This window comes from Andrena cerasifolii, chromosome 2 (genome assembly GCF_050908995.1).
Source record: "Andrena cerasifolii isolate SP2316 chromosome 2, iyAndCera1_principal, whole genome shotgun sequence".
Taxonomy (NCBI): Eukaryota; Metazoa; Arthropoda; class Insecta; order Hymenoptera; family Andrenidae; genus Andrena; species Andrena cerasifolii.
This window is the reverse complement of record NC_135119.1, coordinates 14,065,270-14,086,721: the sequence shown is the minus strand read 5'-3', so window position 1 is coordinate 14,086,721 and position 21,452 is coordinate 14,065,270. Positions and strand designations below refer to the sequence as shown.

The following is a 21,452-nucleotide window of genomic DNA, read 5'->3' as shown; positions in this document are numbered from 1 at the left end:
GGAAACATATATTTACATAAAGTTTTATTTCATGTATTTATTGTAAGAATTAAGAATTTAATAAATGCACTTTTCCATCTTACGATTAATACTTATTCTAAACATATAATTAACATATATATATATATTAAACATACAACATATATTTATTATAATTTATAAGTTACACTTCTTAAAAGTAATAATCTTTGGTATCCGTTTCTGTATTATGAAAAATAACTGGAAATAAAATAGAAATTCTTCCTGTACAGAAAGTACATCGCTACATGTTGTCAGATTCTGATGTTATAAGTGGGAAGTTTTGTGTATCTATAAGAAGCTCTTCGTTAGTAGATTTCTCTTCAGATTCAAATTCATCTGTTTCCTCGTCAGTTAGTATTTGAGGTCCGGTAGATTTATATTGAAACGCAGAGTGCGATAAGTCAACTTCGACGGGAAACAATGTCACAGCCGATAAGAGATCTCGCGTATTAGAATAATATTTTGCCAAACCAGCTGCAAATTTTTGCAACTGCCATACAACATCTTGAACATGTTTATTATCCAATAACTCTAGTTTCACAAGCACGTCTGATCTAAGTTTTGCAAATTTGGCACGAGCTTCTTGTCGACATCTCAACACTAATCGATATTCGTAATTTCCTGTCTCCACTCGATAAAGGGGCTCCTGGAGTGCTGCGTAACTTTGTTCTTCATCATCTAGTTCTTTTACTTTCAAGCAATAAGAAAGGTACTCGAATTTAGCATCGGCATACTTGCTAATAGTTAGTCTAGTGTCTGGAATGGCTTTGTGAAGATATGTGCCTAAATCATTCAATATAGGCTTCAAACTTTTTAACATTGTTACTCCAAACTTTTCCATTTGCCTATGCTGTTCACCAAATTGCCTGAATGCTTCACTAGCTCGCGGTTGCGGTTCTCTTACTCCTATTGCGGCAAATGCATCGCCAAATACTGAAGCAGATAACATAAGTTTTATATCAACTATGATGATTTAGTTCAAATTTTTACGTTGTATGTATGAATATTACATACATAAAAAGGGTGGGCCCAATAACTCTGCTTACCCGGAAGATCTCCGTTATTTTTGGAGATATGGAAAAACTTCATTTATAAAAGTTGTGTGGTACAGAGGGGGCCATAACATGCCCGTAATAATCTTTTCGTAGCTGCAAGGGTTTTCGGAGATTTCAAGGTCACCTCTATTCTTTTAAATGCCATACTATATTTTTTTATCCTTAGTAGAATAGCGGATGTTTAGACCAGGCCTGTCCAACTTTTGCTCTTGCCTTCGAAGGGCAACCGCGGGTGGTTGCGAGCGAAGGCAAGAGCGATGGTTGTGCCCCACCATTGGGACCTTTCGCTCTTGAGGGGCGCGAAGGGTCTGGCTCAGTGCCTTCAAGAGCGAAGACCAACTCGCGGTTGCTCGTGCGAGCAAATCCCTGGTCAGGCTTGGTTTAGACGATCTCAACGACCTATAGTACAAGGTCATTCGGCATTAAATAATGGAGTAAAATGACCGAGCCTTGTGTTACAGAAAGTGCTCGAAATGGATTATATAGTGCGCTATAATCAATTCGGAAGTGATAAGAAGTGTACGGGCTTCAGCAATTCAACGGTTGTAGAATGAGACAAAAGATTATTACTGGAATGTTGTGGCCCTCTTTGCACCGCACTACTTTTGTAAATAAAATTCTTCCATATCTCTAAGACTAACGGAGATATTCCGGGTGAGCAGAGCTATTGGGCCACCCTGTACAGTACATAATACATATCTATAATTATTTCCTTTACGATTAGTTAATTGAACGTTTAAACACATACCTTTATATATTTGTGTTAAATCGAAGAAGGCATGTAAAGTAGATTTGGCGTGGGAAACCAGGCCCCTATATAAATTTTCTGTACGCTGTAATGCCATTAACCTTTGTACAAGTGCATCATTACAAAGAATAGCACGCGATAATCCAAGTGCATCTGCCGTTGCACTTCCCATTCCTTCGACTAGTCTATGCTTCACCTAAAATTTAACGTTGTTGCTAGAAACTATTAATGTTATTAATTTACTCCTAAAACATATATAACGATATATAATACAAACCTTTTTAAGGGCTATATCGAGAGTGCGACCTTGTTTAGGGTCAGCGTGTAATTTATTGTAATTGACACTGACTTGAGAGTCGCAGGATTGTATCATTTTTGCAACTTCTACTTTTGTCTTTCCTCTAACCGATGCTCCGTTTACCGCTACAAGCTCATCTCCGGATTGTAATGTACCATCTAGCGCAGCAGGCGTGTTATCGAAGATTTGCACAATATATAAGCAAGGACATAGCGGTGCTCCACCTCCGATACTTATGCCTATGAGATTACTGCTGTCCTTTTGTATTACAACATTGCCAGATGTAATCGTCATACCCCTGTATAGATTAATGTGATGAATTTAATATTTATATCACATAAAGCGTATAAATGTATTAAATAAGCACAAACGAAAATTTCATAAGCATGTCTATAATACTATCGATTAGAAGAATAATTAATAACACTACTTTGTACACATATTTACATAGCATTATCTACGAATCACTTTTAAGAATAATAAACATTTGATTAAACATCAGAGTATTAATAATAATAATCTAATAATAAAAAAGTAATAATATAGGGTATTTTTTTATTTAATCAATAACTTGGAGGATATTATATAAAATCGACTTCGCAAGCTGTTAAATAATGATTGAAATGTTTAAGGGCCCAGGGGCACCCTTTCCCGTTATCCGATCGAGCTCAAACTTTACAGGGATTTTTTTTTAATTATTTGGAACTATTCTGGAGGGTGCCCCGAAAAAAAATACTAAAAAAAATTTTTACCAAGAGTAAACAAGAGCCACCCTAGTGTTGATATTAAAGAAATATCAGGAGTAACGGAATAGGATGGAGGCGGGGGCTGTATTTTTGGTAATATAGTATATTTGTTATATGTTCCTGTTTTTATATTTACACAATATAGTTTATGTCACTTACGGAAATGAAACTGTAGACTGTGCTATGTGTACCATATCTGATAAGCATAAAAGAATGTACGGATGGCGAAATAAATACTACTAAAGAAATATTTAACAAGTTCTTACCTGAATGTGCTTATACATGATACTTATTAATATCATAACACAAAACATTTATATTGCACCTAATTTACTACACAACGTAAAGTACATTATTAACGAATTAAAATTCAATTAATTTTGAAATGTAACTTTAACAGCAAGCACACGATTATCAGAACTTACATCACGGTGCTGAGTAGCTGATGAGACTGATCTTGAGTGACCAGTTCTACATCTGGTCTATATTCCATAATAATAAAAGAAAAGAAAAATACGAAATTTATACAGCCTTAGAAGTATGCATCGAAAGGTAGGAAGTATAGAGAGCTTAAGTGAAAGATAAAATAGTGAAACACGGCGATGCGTACATGCGATTTTCCATCATAGTGAACTGATGTGATTGCGCATTAGCCGGTGGCACGGTGGTTAATGGAACAGAACTGTCCTCGAGCTTGTCATTAGATTCTTTCAATGTAATAGTATCTGCGGATAAAACTGTTTGTTCCTTAGCGCTATTCCACCGCACCGTGGCATACAGACATGCATGTTACGAGAAAAGAGAAGCACATTTAAAATGTAATGCAACATATATATCAGTAGTTAACCAAACAATATTATGAAACCAACATCTTATCCTCTTCGAAGAAGAAATCATCGTCGTAATCCATACTTATATTTGCAATCTGCAATACCAATAAAGATCAAGTCACTGCTCAAAATTTGAATTTAATTAATAAGCACATACAATAATTTAGTGGTAAATTACTAATGACATCGTACTTCGACTACATTTTGTAAGAGATTTTGATGCAATGATTTTTTTAGTAGACAACATTCAACGTAACATTAACATTGTATATTGTACCTGCTTTTGTTATTTGAGCGATAAGAAGATTGAGGTTATCTGTCACAAGAAAGTGTCACCGCAAAGCAAATGACAATTTATCTATATCATGGACAGGGGAATATAGGGACGGAGGATACGACTAGCTTGAGGAGGAGGGACGCGAAGCCTAATTGAGGGACGGGCCCCCACCCAGGGCAACCCAGGGGTGCCTGGAGGTGATTGGTTGCATTGCTGCGCATGCTCTGTACCGCTAATTATGAAAAACTATTAACCACAGATTAATATAAATGTCTAAGTTAATACTGATAAGTGAATATTTATGAATTTGAATATTACGAAAATTGAAGAGAAATATGCATCTTCAATTATTAGAATCTATAAAATGAATTAAAACAGAGATACTGATTCAAAATAATTTATTATTTGTATGAAATTAAACATTACACATTAACAATACATACTTATTACTATACTTATGATTAAATACATGTAATTTGATACATTTATTTCTCTCACCCGTAAAAAGTGTCATTTTATTTAAAAAATGTGGTTGGCTATTAGATTTATCTATCCTGCTTAATCCAATACAGTGTAGTCTTATTTTAATATAATTTTTTATTAGGGCACAAAGCACTTCATTGAACTAAGTATTAAATTATATTTATTATATGGGCAACTAACTATTTAGTTATCAAAACGCTTAAGAACACTATGGATGCTATCAGAACGCAAGACGCTATGGCAACGGTAAAAATGGTAGTACTGCGCTTGCGCCGGACAGTGACCAATGAAAATGAGGCACCCCTTACCTCGTCCCTGTCTCGCAACGGATCCCCCCCGCAGTGGTAGTTAGCCCCCTTGATCTATCTACTGTTGCGAGTTGCGATCCTCGCCCTAGCGGCATTTAGCGCAAGCTCTTAAAGTGCGAAGTTCGAACTTTAAAGAGTTAAGGATGAAGTTTATTACATTAGAAAATTTTCTTCGCCTCCTTCCTTATCGCTCGGAAAACAATGTATCGATTAAAAATAGAGGAACGAACGTACGAAGAATCCTTTTTCTTCGCCTCGCAATTCACATTGTCGAATAATTTACTTCATGCAAAATTTCAAGATTACAAAAAATCAGTAATCAGTGTGGAAGCCAAAAATGCAGTTCTACTTTATTTAGATGGTTGGAAAAATTCACCATAAATATGTTGTTGCAATTCTGACTTTAATGAATACAATATGTCCATGCAGGTTATGGCATTCCACAGTCTGCAACGATTTTTTCAAACAATACGATTTTATTCAGTAAAATACATGAACGCAATAAAGTTAATACTATTTACTACGTCTTATTCTACACGTAGAAAATTCACTTTTACAATTTATTCGCGGTTCTTCTAAAAGTGAAAATCACTAGTAATTAAGACTATCGGGTTGGTAATGTCAAACTATCTCGAATCTTTCCTATTTAATGCCAACGTCGGTCGTCGATGTTCCACGTTGTAGAATTGACGACTACGCCGCTGACCTTCCACGTCGCAAACAGAAATGGTAGGCGATTGTGATATGTCGAAGCGTTGCAGTCCGGTGCCGACTCTGAAGTGAGTGGTGCGAAGCAAGATAAACTGGTATTCATAACAGAAAAGATACTTTCAAAACAACGCAACGAAATGAAGAAATTTAGCATTTTTTTATTATTACTCATTTCGCCGATTATTCTCAATGCGAACAGAGGTAATGCATAATAAACATGTTACTTGAAATACATTTCTCACTTTGCCGTTTATATTTCTGCCACATGTCTGCAATATGCGTTGATATATTTAAACTTCAGTCTTTCGTTTCTCGTATTCTTTCATGCATTTTCGTATAATTTTCATTGAAAAGATATTGTGCAGCTTTCGTCAGTGTAGTATCAACTGAATTTAAGATAGAGCTTTAACTAATTAAATACTTAACGAAATCTTTTTTATAAAGTGAATTTATTTAGTGTATTGAATTAACAGTATTAATTTTATCATAAGTTGAAAATAGTTGGTATTTATTTACAATTGGAACGATAGTTAACGAACATCACAGACTCGTTTCTTTTTAGACAAATCTGTAATTGTATTTTTAATTTGTACCCTAGCATATGCTCAAGAAGATGAAAATATAGATGACATAGTGGATGTCGAAGGAGAAGACAATTCTGTAATAACAGATGAAGAACCCGAAGAAGAAACGGCCACTGCCTCGTCGGATGCTGATACCACCACACTGTTTACTAAACCTATCTATAATGGATTGTCAACACTGGGTACGTGCAGAACCCTCGTGCCATCGTATTATATTTTCTTTGTTTGCAGAATGTAATTTTAATGGTCAATTTTACTTTTCTAGAACTACCAGCTGGGAACTTAGTCGAACTACTGGTTGGTTTCACCAATAAAGGTGAATCCGATTTTGTCCTTGAATCTTTGGATGCTTCGTTCCGTTATGCAATGGACTTTAATTTCTACATTCAGAACTTCTCGACTGTTGCATATAACAAAATCGTGAAGCCAAAGCATGAAGCAACTTTGGCATATTCGTTTATCCCATCGGAAAACCTTGCTGGAAGGCCCTTCGGCTTTAATATTAATTTGAATTACAGGGATGCTGTATGTAATACATATATATATGGCATTTATTTTACAAATTATTAATTCGCAATATTAATAATCTGCAATTTTACAGAATGGCATGAGCTTCAGTGAAGCTGTTTATAACGAAACAGTACAAATTGTTGAATTAGATGATGGTCTCGATGGAGAAACAGTTTTCCTTTATGTATTCCTTGCCGCATGTGTAATATTGACACTTGTAGGAGGGCAACAACTTCTTTCGTCTCTTGGCCGGAAATCTCGATCTTCTACAACTCGTAAAATGCCCATGGAAATGGGTACATCTAATCCGAACAATGTAGATTATGACTGGTTACCAAAAGAGACATTAAACAGAATTAGTAAGCGTAATATCAGAATTTAAATAACACGCAGAACAATAATTGCAATGTGACTTACGCAATCTTTTTGCAGACAAGTCTCCACGAACCCCGAAACAAAGCCCCAGGCAACGAAAAGCCAAACGGACAGCTGGTTCGGATGACTGAATTATGTTAATATGTATGTATATATATTATTTAAATCAGATAGAGAGAAAGAGCGGTGCCACGTTTACAAAGATTTTACAACACCAATTCTTCAGTCCTCATTAATGGCGAAACTAAGCAGAGAATTAACATTATCTCATAACTCTTCGTGCAAAACATGGGAGATGAAAATCTCGTACTATACTTCGTAGTGAAAAATCATAAAACAGAATTTATGAATTGTGAACATTGCTAGCCACTATGTAATACTACCAAAAGAAAATGGACAAACCAACAAGAACTTTATAATATTCTGCTTATTTCTTGAATGGACCGAATTTTGAAAAAAATATCACGATATCATTATGAACAACAGGATTATGTGTGTATGTATGTATGTATGTACTGTAATAAAATTGAAATTGTCAATTTTATTAATTATTAATCGTAATTTGTGAGAGAATGTAATGTCAATAAATCACAATTTTGTAAAAATTATTTTTAATTTTATACGTGTACTAGCTTTACTACTCGGCTTCGCCCGGAATTTAGATTCGGATTTTATAAAAAAGAAATCTTGAGCTGAGGCACGTTCCGTGATCCCAGAGTACACCGTTCGAAAGTTTTTAGGCGATAAACAAGCACACAAACATATAAACCTTCTGCTTTATACATTAAAGTTATAATGAATATTGAGTAAAATTGGCAGACAGTGGGAAATTCTAAGTAATGTGTATGTACGTTTTCGGAGATGTTCGCGGGAATCGATTTAAACCAGCTGCTTTTTATAATTTAATCAAAGAAGCCCTACTTAACAACCAATGGCAATAATAAAAGTCAAATGTTATTTCTCTTGTATAAACAGGTCATCTATCTTTTTTATATGGTAGTAATATAATATAAATGATTTTTTAAGGCAAAAAATATCAAAACTAATTCAATAATTTAATCCCGCATAAACAATGCTATTTCGATATACATTTAAGGGGCCGCAAAATTCGGCAACATTCAGGCTTTTTTTCAGTGAATACAATGAATAACGATGTCAAACTTTTTTTTCATTTATTAAGCTATTTGTAATGTATACGGAACAATTTTTAAATACACTTTTAATTGTGTTTTTTCAATGTTATCTGGAGTTGAAAATCGCGTCTTTGAAAAGAAATACCTCCCTGGCGTGAGTGATTTAAGCTCACAAACTCATCTGGAACAAAAAAACCAAGCTGATTCTTAATCATTATGAGTACGTTTCCTGTTTTGGACCTAACCAAGGCGTTTTCTGGACGTCTTAAAGACGTACTGTCTTGTGAAAATGGACGTTCTTTAGACCTTTTTAAGGCGTCTTCTGGACGATCGTGGACGTCTCTAAGACGTCCTAAACGCCTGGCCTGGACGTCTTTAAGACGTCTTTGTGCTATCTGGGAGTTATGATATAATATTTGAAAGCAAAAATATGCAAATTTACTTTAAAATGAGGTCGTACTATGGCAACATTGTTATCATTATTTATTCACTGATTACCATAGATGCATTTTCATTCCATTATTCACTACGGATGTATCTACACACCTGTGTTTTTATTATTTTCTCTCACATTGATAGTAAAAATATAGGTATCTATGCAATGTATTTCCTTGAAAGGAATTTCAAGTTAAAAGCACATTGTTAAGGATTGTTTAGATTTTATAAAAAATAAATTTCAAGAATGGTGTATGAATTCTTTATTCCATTGTATATACATATACAGTACATATTGTATTCACTTTCTAACATTGCACGAATATTATTCACTGCCAAGCATATCTGTTTGAAATTGCAGTAAACAGGTATCAAGAAAAAAAGTTCTTCCATTCAACTATTTTCTCGCTCCTCTATCAAAATTCTCCCTCATTTCATGTTGTACCTAAATTCAACTAAGAAAAATACATCCAAGAATGTAGAAAATTGTCCACGTCTACTGGTGACTACGTAGATATGTAGATACATACAACTACGTAAAGAACTTCCGTCGGGTCACCATATTTGTCCTCATACTACCTAACCTAATCTACATGTGTATCATTTAGTCGCTGAGGAATCACACGTCATAGATTATCACGCTCGGTTGAAATTGCTCGTACAGTAAAGTTTTCCAGTTAATCACGCGGAAGATACAGGAAAATGTCAGATGTGAGAGATTGGTTTAATTCTTTACCAATTTTCACAAGATACTGGCTGCTGTGCACAGCCGTTTTTACGTTAATCGGCAGATTTGGACTGATTAACCCGCGCTCGTTGATACTCACGTACGACAGTTTCGTAAATAATTTCGAAATATGGAGAGCAGGGACCAGTGTATTTTTCTATCCCCTCAGCCCTGGTACAGGATTCCATTTCTTAATTAACTGCTACTTTCTATATAATTATTCGCTGAGGTTAGAACGAGGGGAGTACGATGGACGACCAGCAGATTATTGTTTCTTACTCTTGTTCAATTGGATATGCTGCGTAATTATCGGGCTTATCGGTGAATTCCCCATTCTCATGGATCCTATGGTACTCAGTGTATTATACGTTTGGTGTCAGTTAAATAAAGATGCTATTGTTAATTTCTGGTTCGGTACGTGCCTTTTCTTCTTCGAAGCATTTAATGTTAAACATCTTGTGTTTCTAATTGATCTCTTTAAATTGTATGTTTCAATGAACCAACAGGTACACAGTTTAAAGCGATGTACCTGCCATGGGTATTGTTTGCATTTAATCTCATTATTTCTGGAGGCGGTATGATGGAGCTGTTTGGTATTTTAGTGGGACACCTTTACGTGTTTTTAAAGTTTAAATATCCTCAAGAACTTGGTGGACCTGAACTATTAAATACCCCGAAGGTTCTCGAATCTTACTTTCCACCTCAGCGAGGTGGCCTGAGGTGGTTCGGAGCGCCTCCTACTCAAAGAGTGCAAGCGCAGCCTAGTAGGAATATATTTGGTCACAACTGGGGGCGAGGGCATGTTTTGGGACAATAAATTGTAAATTTTATTACAAGAAGCACGTCTTGTTATATTTCTCTCCAATATCGTTTTAACCACATTTATTCAGATGCCAAAAGAAAAGCTATCGAAACAGTTTTCCCTCGTGAGTGTGGCTTAGATTTGTACGATACGTGAATTTGGTGTACCTCTAGCGTGTATAAACCTTAAGATTGTCTGTATCATAAAGCTTTGTCTACGAGAACTACCCTGATGTATTTGTAATTTCGTAATTGCATTTTGTATTTTATAAATACGTATTTCTCGAGAGTAAGGTGGATGTCCCAATTTCTGCTCGTGTCCCCATTTCTGCTAATTTCGTATTTTTCTTATTATATGCGTTACGTTTGTACTATAGTTGCAACAAAATAATTCTAAATTTTTTAAATATTTACGCGAGTGTGAATATGGACATTTAAAGCATTATATTTAATTACATATTACTAGTAGTTAAACATCTCGAAATATCTTTCTTAAATAGTTTTTGAATTGGTTGATTTATTATTAAAGAATTAATCAATTACTCTACAAATTTTTTACACCTTTATGACGAGTTACCTCTTAAATCATCAGAAATTGGGACATTCACCTTAAATTAGTGCAAGCGGTTAGTAAGAGAAGATAATTCATTAACGATTCTTATATAAATTATGTAAATGTAATGTATACAGTGGTTTAAAAATTTCCTTAATTTTCTTTGAAGAAAAACACTTCATTCCATATATATAAGTATATAATATTCTATTTTATTTAGATAGCTTTATCGAGATAATTTGTAGATTATGTGAGCAAACGATTATTAATTATGACTATTGTAATTAGCATTGTATATGTAAGCACAATTAATTAATAAGCAAGATAAATCTTAAATTGCGCGAGATACCCACGTGTATTTAATATGTGAAAATATATGTACATTTAATATTTTTTTCCCATTTTTATTAAAAGCTCGGGAGGATTGTAAGAAAGTATAACAACTGTAGTTTTAAAATTGTTTTATTTTTTGCTCCTTATGATATATCTGAAACAACGGAAATAAGAAACTCAAATCTAAAATACTGCAAACATTACGCATTTAATTGATGATTTTTTATTGAGCTTCTCTCCTCAGTAGCAGTATCCCTGATAGTATGTAACGACGCTACGCAGCGATAGTTACGACTAATCAGGTGGATGGGATGCTAACCCCTACCAAGAGCTCAGAGCGAACTCCTTTCATCGTAATAACTTTTACTACTCTTTGATACCGCAAGAAAATTAAAGTACTGAATAATAATGTGGAATATTACGATGAAAAGTTTGCGGAGAGCTCTAAACCTACCAGATCACTCGTCGGGAACTTGTAACTCTCCAGCGTTGATGTCATCGATCAGATCACGTGGCGGCCTGCCTTCTACTGTACACCCAACTGATTGACAAGTTCCTAGTATTTCCTTTACGGTGCCGCTAAGGTATTTCGACATAGACCTTGGCCTCATAGACCGAGCAATAGACACAATATCATCGAATGATAAATTTCCATTGTGTTTAATATTCTTCTGCTTTTTACGGTCCCTCGGAGGTTCTTTGAGTGCCTTAATGATTAAGGAAGCACCAGATGGGACTATTGAAATGGTAGCTTGTCGATTTTGAATTGTTAGCTGAACTGTGATCTTCAGACCTTTCCAGTCACTGGTAGCTTTAGCAATGTCATCGCCAACTTTTTTCGGAGACTGTAAATCGTACATAACTATAATGAATTTTCATATCTTTAAGAGAATGTAAATGAAGTGCTTCGAGAATTAAGAACGAGCATTATGATACAAATATTTTTTTCAAGTATACAGAAATTAGTGTCAGTGAAGGATGCAAGCTATTAATATTCACTTTAAACTTACCAAACCAAGGGGACCAATTTTTGGGGCAAGAGTCGAAGTTGCACCTACTTCACCCCCAACGCACCGCAAATAGACTGTTAAACACAGAAATAAGTTAGGACCAAGTTTCACATATTTTATAATATACAAGAAATATTCACACTTAAAAAATACCTTTCTTAATTTCAGTAGGATCGAATTTAGGAGGCATTTTAGCTGTTGCTGTGTAAAAATCTCAAGAAATAACTAGAGATGGAATACGATTTCTGTAAAGAACGTAGAAACACGTGAAGACGCGTCAGGTTTCGGTTCAAAAAGGTGGAAAAGGTTATGTAGACCGGATATGTGTAGATGTAACATAAACTATATAAATCACACATAGTATGTAAGTTTCCGTAGTCATTCAGATTTGATTAACAGTGCCATCTTTTGTTCTCTTGAATTACTAACTCAAACTGTACATAACAGGTCTGTGGTAATAAGTATACAATATTTATTATTTAAATTAATTCCATTACGAAATATATTTCTACAAATTACAGCGTATATGTACATAGAATAGATTATTTAAGTATTAAATTGAATTATAGTACTACACCGGGAGAAAATGTATCTCGAACGGCTCGCACTCATACAATCATAACACAATGAAAGACGCATGAAACGCGACATCCCTCTATGTTTCTTAATATTTTCGTTATGTAGGTATGTATATTTTCCGTATAAAATGGTATAAATTTATGAATCGCAACGTTCAAACACTAAAAATAATCGAAGAATTTACAGTATGTATTCTTTAGTAACCCATGAATGCATTTAAACTTTGCGCGCGTAGTCCTCCGATATTGAAATTCGACTCGAGAATCGAAATCATCCGTTGTGGCCAGTTGCTTCGAACATTAAAGGTGCAATTTCATGCTGACGCTCAACGCTCGTTTTGAGCGTCAAAACCAATCACGTGATCGGTCCACGGGACTTTCAGCGTCGACGCTCGTTTTGAGCGTCAAAACTAATCACTCTAAAAGCTAAACTCGGTTTAGCTTTTCCGCTTGACGCTGAAAGTCACGGGGACCGATCTCGTGACTCGTTCATTCTGGTTGACTCGCTCATTCATTGGTTGAGCGTCGGTCACGTGATTAGTCTTGACGCCGAAACGAGCGGCGACGCTGAGTCACGTGACCATTCATGTATTAAATTGATTCATACCCTCCTAATGACAATTTTCATTTATTTTGTTATAAATAATAAATATTATAATCTATGTGCGAAATTGTTATTTTGATAACATTATAAGTTGAATGTTGAAACATGTTATAATTAAACAGTGAGGTATTAAACTGAATATTCGTTGAATGCTAATTTTTTTATATATTTTTGTATTACCTATACATTGACGTGTATTATGTTGGCTACATCTTATTTTAAAATAATGTATAAACTCGGTACTTGTTCAACAAAATATAGGTTACATGGTAATGCCACGTTTATATTAGACCAAGTATTTTAGTTTATATTAAAACAAATATATAAACAAAGTATAAAAAGTAAGTATTTAACAGATTGTAGATCACTTATTGTTTTGACAACAGGGGGATCAGACTAGAGATGTATTGTCTTTCTTTTCTCAGACATGGGGAAGTCCTTAGGGCGAATTCCACCTACGCCCAAATGGCCTGTGGTTTTCGTTTCCATATTTATGAAAATCTCCAGAAATATGAACAAGAAATCTGTGAAAGAGCCATTATTGGAAAATACAGGTTTTTAACTATAAAATACGACTCGAAAACAGGAACATATAATTTGTGATATTCGTTTTATTACAAAAACGGGAAACTCCTGCGCGGGTGATTTGGGCGTAAGTGGAATTCGCCCTTAGTTGTCCCATGTTTCTATATTCCTATATTTCACATTGCTATTTTTCTAAATTTTTAAGAAATCATTGTTTACGAATGAAAGAGGAAAATAGTAGCAAAAATAATGCTTATGAAAAAAATGTATGGTCCACACAGTGTATTAATATTTTCTCCAGTTAATACCCCCGATTTAAAATATTCAAACTGTTTCTACTTCACCAGTAACAGCAATAGCTTCAATTTCAATCTGGGCTCCCTGTAATAATATTTTATGATTAATTTTAACAAATTATTCTTTGAAGTAGATAAAACATATCACTTCATACCATAGGCAATTTTCCAACTTGAAACGTTGATCTGGCTGGGTAGTTCTCCTTGAAAACTGTACATACATATGTATAATTATTCTACATGTAACATTCAATAATTTTAGGATTTAGTATATTATAAACTTACATTCCTTGTAAACTTCATTTACAGCAGCAAAATCATTAATATTGTTTAAAAGAATTGTTGTCTTAACAACTGTAAAAAATGCATAAAGGATAGACGTTATTATTCATCCTTTACTTCCTGTGTTAAAATTGCTAACTAGGATGTAATACTTAAGGGGACAGACCACTGTAAAAAATCGGAAAAATCGATTTTTTTCTTTTTCACATTTTCTGAAAGACGTATGTTTCAAGAATGCTCTCTATAAATTTTATGAAGACATTCACAAAATTGACGGAGATATAGTATTTTCCATGAAGCGGTATCAAGCGCGCGGAATTTTTCTCGCGTTTTCCTCAGAATGATATTTTTCAACCGCGTTGACAGTCTACAGAGAAAACTATACATCCAATTGACATGAGCAAGGGCATTTATTGTACGATAAACCCATCTCTATTACGTGACGATCTGTTTTTTTTTTCAATTAACGACCTGCTTCTATTGTTTTTATCAACATTTCCCTAACTTTCTACCCCGAAAACTTGATTTTTTTCAGTGGTCCGCCATTTTGTAATTTTTTTTAAATTTTTAATAGACGTAAGCTTCTATGTAGTTTCTAAATATTTTTGTCTTTTTGAATTTGGATTAACCATTTGGTCTAGGCACTGTCAACGCGACAAACACGATTTATAAATTTGATTAAAAAAAAAATTCTTACCTTTCGATATGTACATTATTAACTATACTAAGCAATTCACTGATATACTTGCGTTGTTTGGTTCAAATAAATTCCCGCAAACACCCTTAGATTTGGGACCTTTACAGTGGTCTGCCCCCTTAGTAAATGAGATATGTACATGCATCTCACTATGAAGATCCTTCTCTTTGAATTTTCTATTTGAATGTAGAAAACAAATTCCGTATAATTATATGTTTTGCAAATGATCGTAACCTTTATCATAATTAGATCCAGCTTCCTTCAAGATGTGCCCCATATTTGTAAGAGCTTGACGTGTTTCAGCCGCAGCACCTCCTTCAACAAGCTTCTGAGTTGCAACATTAGTACCAAGAACTCCGGATAAATACACAGTACGATCTACAAGCACTGCTTGGCTATTAAAATAAAATTATTTATACTATAGTACTTGCAAACTAATGTTGTTGTATAAGTCTGGTTAACTTGAATCATATTTTTGAACAAGAATAGTTAAGTATTTCAAAATGTTTGTACATAATGTGCATTGCTTACTTGTATGGCCCAATAGGTTTTGGACCTAATGAAGATGATATAATTTTTCGCAGAATTTTCTTGGAAGCCATCGCGTACTTTTGTTTAATTTGAAACGTACTCACTAAGCAGCTTTCGCTCGACTGTCTGAATAATTATGCATATTTTTCTTATGTAAGCACATTTAGGTGTTGATAATCTTTTAACCTCTTATTGGGGTAGCGTATGTCTTACATAACTTATTTACTGCAACATTTTCTGATAATGTCCCTTAATATGGTTGCCAATATAATAATAAATTAATTATAATATTGGCTGGAAATATAATGGACACTTATTTTTATAAATATACGAAACAAGTATTATCAACAACTTATACATAAATTTATAATTATAACTCTCATGTTTGTTTTTTTATACATCTCTATTTTTAATATCATAGAAATTATAAGACACATTTGTTATTTTCATAATTCATTTCTGAGACTACAAGAAATATAATAGATATAAAGGAGAAACACGTAAAAAATTAAATTAGATTTTCAGCATAAACATCTCTTCATAAAAAATGCATCTGAAATAATAGACTTTGAAGATCTATTAAGTATGCTTTAATAGATTTTCAATACACATGCATTTAATTAAGATTCGATGTAATAGATTTCATAGTACATTTCTGTTAGTTCAATCTTTAAGCATTGGAATAACTTGTTGAGCTGAGAATGTCAAACGTGTTTTCAAATTAAGTATAAATACTGTAAATGTGTTACAAATTTTGTCACTATAAGAAAAGTTCGAGAAATGTTTCTTCTTCTGTGAATACATAGTTTCATCAAAGAGGATGTACATACTTCTAACAATTTATGATAAATTATGTGTCAGTGAAGTGCACGTGTACTTAGTAGCTTTTCAAAGTTGGTTTCCTCAAAACTTAAATTAAATAAGATGCTCATTTTCTTTTCCCCTTATTCTTCCTTGTATGTACTATGATTTTCATATCATATTTACATCAGCTGACGTCACAGATTTTATTTTCAACACTGTCATTAATCAGAGACACGAAATTGGTTCCAGAAGGATTAAAATTACTTCTAACGATTAAGGAAAGTTATTTTTTAATAAACTTCCCCAACAGAAAATATAATTCCAGAAATGCGGTCTAAAACTATTAATAACATTTCAACGAATTATTATGAAATATGAAGAAAAAAACAAAAACCTTGTATTATTCAAGTTTCACTTAATAAGCCGATGAAAACGAAGTTTTTACAGCACAGTCATACCTTTTATTATAATATATATATATAATATTATATATATATATATGCGTTTGTCTGTGTGTGTTTATATATGTATGTACTTATGTACGTATAGAGCATTTGCACCTTCTGCAGTCCTTTCTAAGCACAACAAATATTACAGTATGTTTTGTTGATGACAGTGTCTATGAGTCAAGAATGATTTGTAACGGCCTTGTGAAGTTTCAATGAGCAGTGTTGTTGCGCCGACCGCGTCTCTTGCGACTTCCACCAGAAGGACGGTTCGAAGAGGCCCATTGTTCATAAAAGCGTTCTGCTTCCAACCATTCTTGATATTTATACCACCATTCTTCCCACTTTATGTAGTCGTCCAAAGTGAGGTCCCGAAGGTATCCCCTCGCTTTGTAGTAATCGTATCTGACACGGACGTCGTCCCAACATTCGAGACCTCTTGGTCCCTGCGCTAACAGTGATTCAGGGTAGTGGCCCGGTGGCGGTGAATCGTATCCTAATCTCGCAATTCTCTCTTCACCCTCTATAACAACTTTCATAGCATTTTCTCCATCTTTTGTGATACGCATGTTCTCCATGTCTCTACGATCCACGCTCCATTGTGCCATTTTACCAAACCTGTAAAATAGTTTCATGTTGATCTTTCAATAATTAGTTGCAGTCAAATACTATTCCTCTGTTAAGGAAGTCTCAAGTTTCAAATTTTACTTTTCGCTGGTAGAAATGCATTGCTGTGTTTCATATCATACCGTTCTGATAGTGTCATTCTAGGCGGGCCCACGTGCGATGTAGTGGATGAACTATCACTGTCTTCGCTAGGCGAGGATTCCGGCGGAGGCCTAATCATTTGTGCTGCCCCATGAGTCGAATGAGTTTTTTCTACCTTTACAGGTTTACGCATCTGCACAAGTTTAATAGTTACATATTGGAAACAAAACAGATATATAAGATAAAACCAGAAAGAAGATTAGCAATGTATGTATACAATAAATATGCAACTACATTAACCCATTACGGTCGTAGTTTACACGGGATCGTTCCAACTACTTAACTCTATGTAGCGATGTTGTCGCGCATAGAATATTATCCACATCAGCCATTCTGCGTTAAATCGCACATTCGATGTTACAGTTAACAACACTCTTTTGAGAGACTAATTCATGTGAAATTTTAGCCTACTAGCTAGCAAGGTTTCCAACACACTAATTATTGGAATACTTTTTCCAAATTTTAATTATTGTGAATATAGGTAACTAGCTTTAATACTTGGCTTCGCCCGAAATTTAGATTCTGATTTTATAAATTTTTTTTTAAATAGTCACATTCATCTGGATTAGTCAAGCATAATGAGTTGAGGCACATTTTCTGATCTCACAGTTTATCGTTCGAAAGTTTTTAGGCGACAGACAAACATACAAACATATTAGAAGCTTTCTGCTTTATATATTAAGATGATATTGAAAGATGAACTTCGGATTTTGAAATTGACAGTGTTTACTCTTGAAGCAGTAAAATATCTAGCTGATCGCTTTTTGCGATTTCACATGGATTCTCTCATGCAGGAGCATATATTCTAACGAACGACATACTTAACACTTAAGGGGTTATACCTAGTCAGGCGGCCGAAAAGAGGCGAATGTTTGTGAATTTTTTTGAAGAAGCGCGAGCTATATTTTTACAAAACTTTTTGCGTTTAAAACAGCAACAATTAAAGAACATTTGGTAATTTTTTCGCGGAAAAATATTTGTTTATAATAAAGTAACAACCGACATCCACGAAGCATTTTTAAAAATTTGGTTTTGCGGTGAGCACTGCCATTCGGAACCAGATTGACTAACGTAGCATGGCACAGCATAGCATAGCATTGCTTAGCTTCCCGGTGGATTCCCGGCTTAAGAGTCAAGCAGTAACAATCCCATGTTGCCTCTTGCGAGCTATGCGATCGTAGAGGGTTAAAGAACCATAATTCCTAATTATGAACGCGAGCAAAGTATGTTTTACCAGTGGAATAGGATCTGGGACACGTGGATCCTCTGGGATTCTAGTGTGATGCTTTTCTTTGCGGCGAACTTTAGCTTCTTTCTCTTTAATTGTTTTGTAGTCCTTTTGGTGACGTGGCGGAGGTTGTGGTGTAGGTGGGGGTGTGCGTGGACGTGGCAAAGGAGGTGACCGTGGTCTGGTTCGAGTTGGTATTACTCGCGAACTTGATGGTACTATTTCTTTCGGATGTGCTCGAGCACGAACTGGTGTGAGTGATCTTGAACGCGAACGGGAAGGTTGGGCAATACGTCGTCGTTCCTTTGGCGAGCATACACTGCACGAACGATCAGAACAAGTACTGCCCGTACTTGGACTACGTGCAGGTCGTCCTCTGGTATGCGATCTATCGCGAGGTGAACGTGGGCTTCTAGTTCGGGGACTGCGTGGTCTTGGACTGTGAGGACTCCTGGGTCTAGGACTTCTTGGGCTTCGAGGATGCCCTCTACTGGGTTCTCCGCTTGCAGTGCCACCGACATACAGCTCTTTGTATCCGCTGTGTCTCCATCTATTCGGATCTCGCTCCTCAACCTCCAGTAGCTTCTTATTCCAATAACTTGACTGAGACTCGCGAGCTTTCCGCATTACGCTATCTAACTCTCTCCGCTTCCCAGAATTCTCACCATGCGGCCTGGGTTGGGATACACTGGTATCCATCCGTAACTTACTAGAGCTGCTACCGCTACCGCTACCTCCTCTTCGTCTATCATAGTCCCGAGACATTCCTAAAAAAAAACACACAAGAACATTCTATTGTTAACGTTCGATCTCGAACATCCTCCATTCCGTCTAACTTCCCAAATGCTGTTGCGAACATTTACCTTACAGAGATGGTAGAATGGAAGACACTGGAGGAGCGAAAAACTGGTGATCCGAACTCCTGTGAGAGCAGTGAACACGTTAATTCTCAAAACATGACAGAATGGCCATAAAGATGATAATACGTTGGATTAATCGCCATGAGATTTGCTAGAGGAACCAGTACCACTCGTCCTTTGGGTCGACTGGCCTACGTTAAAAATTCTATACGTCACAAAATATGTACTGTCTGCAGTGGTGAAGTAGCGGTAAAAGTTAGTATTCCCGGTCAAAAGCGTTTCTCAGAATTTGAATTCGCGAAAATCCATATGTGGTACTGGACATCACCCGTCGCGATGCCTTACCATCGCCGCACCTCCACATGTCCAGAATTGTAGTACGCTTCGATCCACGATCCATAAATGTTGGGTCGCGTGGACATTGAATGAGTCGAACCAAATTCAGAGATCGCCTTACGGAGGCGCCCGCGCGCGCGCGCGCGACGACGACCGCGGCCGGTCGTGTTCCACGTATCCGTGGCGTTTTAGCGAGCCGAATACGCGGGCAGGGCGTCAGGTTTGTCTCGCGGCATTACCCGGGTAATGCCGCGCCGGCGGCACTCGCGTAGCCGATTACGATACGCGGTAGTGCCGCTTCGTCGACGTTACACCGGCGAGTACACACAGATACGAGGAGTAAATTCAATGAACGCCGACGCGACGAGGCATTTCCACGAGATTTTCACGGCATCCTCCCGACGCCGTGGTGGATGCCGTGCGCGGACGTCACCTGGTCGGTACGCGCCGGAGGATATCTTGTCGCGTTAGACGCGGAGCCACACCGAGGCGCGACGCGGGATTCGTGGCTCGAGTAACGGGTACGTCAAGGTCACGTAAAGGCCCGACCGCACGATTCCGCGATCGGCGAAACCGTGCCTCTCGCGGCATCATTTCGGATGCTACCCGGGTAGCACCTTACTGGTGTCGTAACGGATACCTCGAGAACCACGGTATACCTCGGGTACTGCTTCACGAGATAGAGAGAAAGAAAGAGAGAGTCCGGAACCGGTATGTACGCGTATAGCCTCCTTCGCTCCTTTCTTTCGTTAAAAGCGAAGGTCGGCTCTTCTCGCTTTTTCCATTTGCTGGTACACACCTTTTGCACTATATTTCGTTCTTTTTTTTCTCTATTTTTTTTTGTTTATTGTTATTATTATTTTTATTTCTTTTTTAACGTGGCTTCACAAAACTTGTACTCGACAGTATACAAATGGATCTAACTCTCGGCAGCGCTGGCTGCTATTTGTACCGAAGCGTCAGAGGCGTTCGTGCGTTCGTTCGCTCGTACCCGACGGTCACTTTGAAAATCAATCGCCCACCCAGTGAGCGCTAACCGAGGGACTTTTCACGACAATCACCGGGTCAAGAACCCTTCGAGATAACGACACTCACTTTTCTCACCGCGGCAACTCGAAAACTTGCATTTTCTGCCACAAATCTCGGTGATTCACTTCCGCGTGACGTTCTACGAATGGAGATGGTTAAGGAGACTTCTCTTCGAGAGCCGCACCAAATGCAGAGGATGCATTCCGAACGGGATGGACGGCAGATGTCGCAGCGATCGGTCGGCGGTTGGCGCTTCGGGAATGCCTTACGAATTACGATAACCGTTATCCGGCTGCTATGCAATCACTGTGCGTATCATTTTTATGAAACAGCCTGTATTAATGAAATAACGATTTGTCAGTTTAATCGAAATAGTTTTCTTACGTCCCTCTGCGTAAAACATGCAGAATTGAAAGTTAAATAAAGATGGATGCACTGCGCATGCACGTATGCTTCCTATTGGCCGATTTGTTGACCCACGTGCCAATGGTCAGCAATACAGAAACGTATCTAGGGTGGGGCAAGAAGGG

The 21,452-nt window shown here is 36.4% G+C and overlaps 6 protein-coding genes across 14 annotated transcripts; 2 read left to right on the top strand and 4 right to left on the bottom strand.

The window, feature by feature from the left end:
* Positions 1-7: 7 nt before the first annotated feature.
* Positions 8-4,326, bottom strand: Pick1 (protein interacting with PRKCA 1). Of its 4 annotated transcripts, XM_076807212.1 has the most exons (7): positions 3,976-4,326; positions 3,738-3,793; positions 3,479-3,622; positions 3,294-3,350; positions 2,102-2,420; positions 1,825-2,020; positions 8-954 (listed from the first exon to the last, which is right to left on the bottom strand). In XM_076807212.1, exons 2-7 carry the CDS (start codon positions 3,776-3,778, stop codon positions 263-265), a joined length of 1,449 nt encoding a protein of 482 aa, XP_076663327.1. In that variant the 5' UTR covers positions 3,779-3,793; positions 3,976-4,326; the 3' UTR covers positions 8-262. The 4 variants fall into 4 exon arrangements, with proteins under 4 accessions (XP_076663327.1, XP_076663328.1, XP_076663329.1 ...); XM_076807213.1 differs by lacking the exon at positions 3,294-3,350 and having other exon boundaries at positions 3,976-4,325; XM_076807214.1 differs by lacking the exons at positions 3,294-3,350; positions 3,479-3,622 and having other exon boundaries at positions 3,976-4,325.
* Positions 4,327-5,436: 1,110 nt separating this feature from the next.
* On the top strand, positions 5,437-7,551 carry L(1)g0320 (signal sequence receptor subunit 1 l(1)G0320). Its single transcript, XM_076830599.1, has 5 exons — positions 5,437-5,678; positions 6,076-6,243; positions 6,327-6,586; positions 6,663-6,930; positions 7,004-7,551. Exons 1-5 carry the CDS (start codon positions 5,615-5,617, stop codon positions 7,075-7,077), a joined length of 834 nt encoding a protein of 277 aa, XP_076686714.1. The 5' UTR covers positions 5,437-5,614; the 3' UTR covers positions 7,078-7,551.
* A 1,471-nt stretch (positions 7,552-9,022) lies between these two features.
* Positions 9,023-10,080, top strand: Der-1 (derlin 1). Its single transcript, XM_076807228.1, has 2 exons — positions 9,023-9,655; positions 9,748-10,080. Exons 1-2 carry the CDS (start codon positions 9,217-9,219, stop codon positions 10,056-10,058), a joined length of 750 nt encoding a protein of 249 aa, XP_076663343.1. The 5' UTR covers positions 9,023-9,216; the 3' UTR covers positions 10,059-10,080.
* Positions 10,081-11,041: 961 nt separating this feature from the next.
* Rpl12 (ribosomal protein L12) lies at positions 11,042-12,259 on the bottom strand. The gene is made up of 4 exons (XM_076807231.1): positions 12,092-12,259; positions 11,939-12,012; positions 11,383-11,773; positions 11,042-11,082 (listed from the first exon to the last, which is right to left on the bottom strand). Exons 1-3 carry the CDS (start codon positions 12,126-12,128, stop codon positions 11,387-11,389), a joined length of 498 nt encoding a protein of 165 aa, XP_076663346.1. The 5' UTR covers positions 12,129-12,259; the 3' UTR covers positions 11,042-11,082; positions 11,383-11,386.
* A 1,006-nt stretch (positions 12,260-13,265) lies between these two features.
* Uk114 (reactive intermediate imine deaminase A homolog UK114) lies at positions 13,266-15,676 on the bottom strand. Its single transcript, XM_076830167.1, has 5 exons — positions 15,452-15,676; positions 15,155-15,315; positions 14,227-14,295; positions 14,097-14,152; positions 13,266-14,026 (listed from the first exon to the last, which is right to left on the bottom strand). Exons 1-5 carry the CDS (start codon positions 15,520-15,522, stop codon positions 13,970-13,972), a joined length of 414 nt encoding a protein of 137 aa, XP_076686282.1. The 5' UTR covers positions 15,523-15,676; the 3' UTR covers positions 13,266-13,969.
* A 211-nt stretch (positions 15,677-15,887) lies between these two features.
* On the bottom strand, positions 15,888-21,150 carry LOC143378451 (uncharacterized). Of its 6 annotated transcripts, none has more exons than XM_076830160.1 (5): positions 20,693-21,150; positions 19,561-19,748; positions 18,704-19,464; positions 17,451-17,602; positions 15,888-17,319 (listed from the first exon to the last, which is right to left on the bottom strand). In XM_076830160.1, the coding sequence occupies exons 3-5, from the start codon at positions 19,460-19,462 to the stop codon at positions 16,914-16,916; spliced, it is 1,317 nt and encodes a 438-aa protein (XP_076686275.1). In that variant the 5' UTR covers positions 19,463-19,464; positions 19,561-19,748; positions 20,693-21,150; the 3' UTR covers positions 15,888-16,913. The 6 variants fall into 6 exon arrangements, with proteins under 6 accessions (XP_076686275.1, XP_076686279.1, XP_076686277.1 ...); XM_076830164.1 differs by having other exon boundaries at positions 19,561-19,619; XM_076830162.1 differs by having other exon boundaries at positions 20,989-21,148.
* Positions 21,151-21,452: the final 302 nt, after the last annotated feature.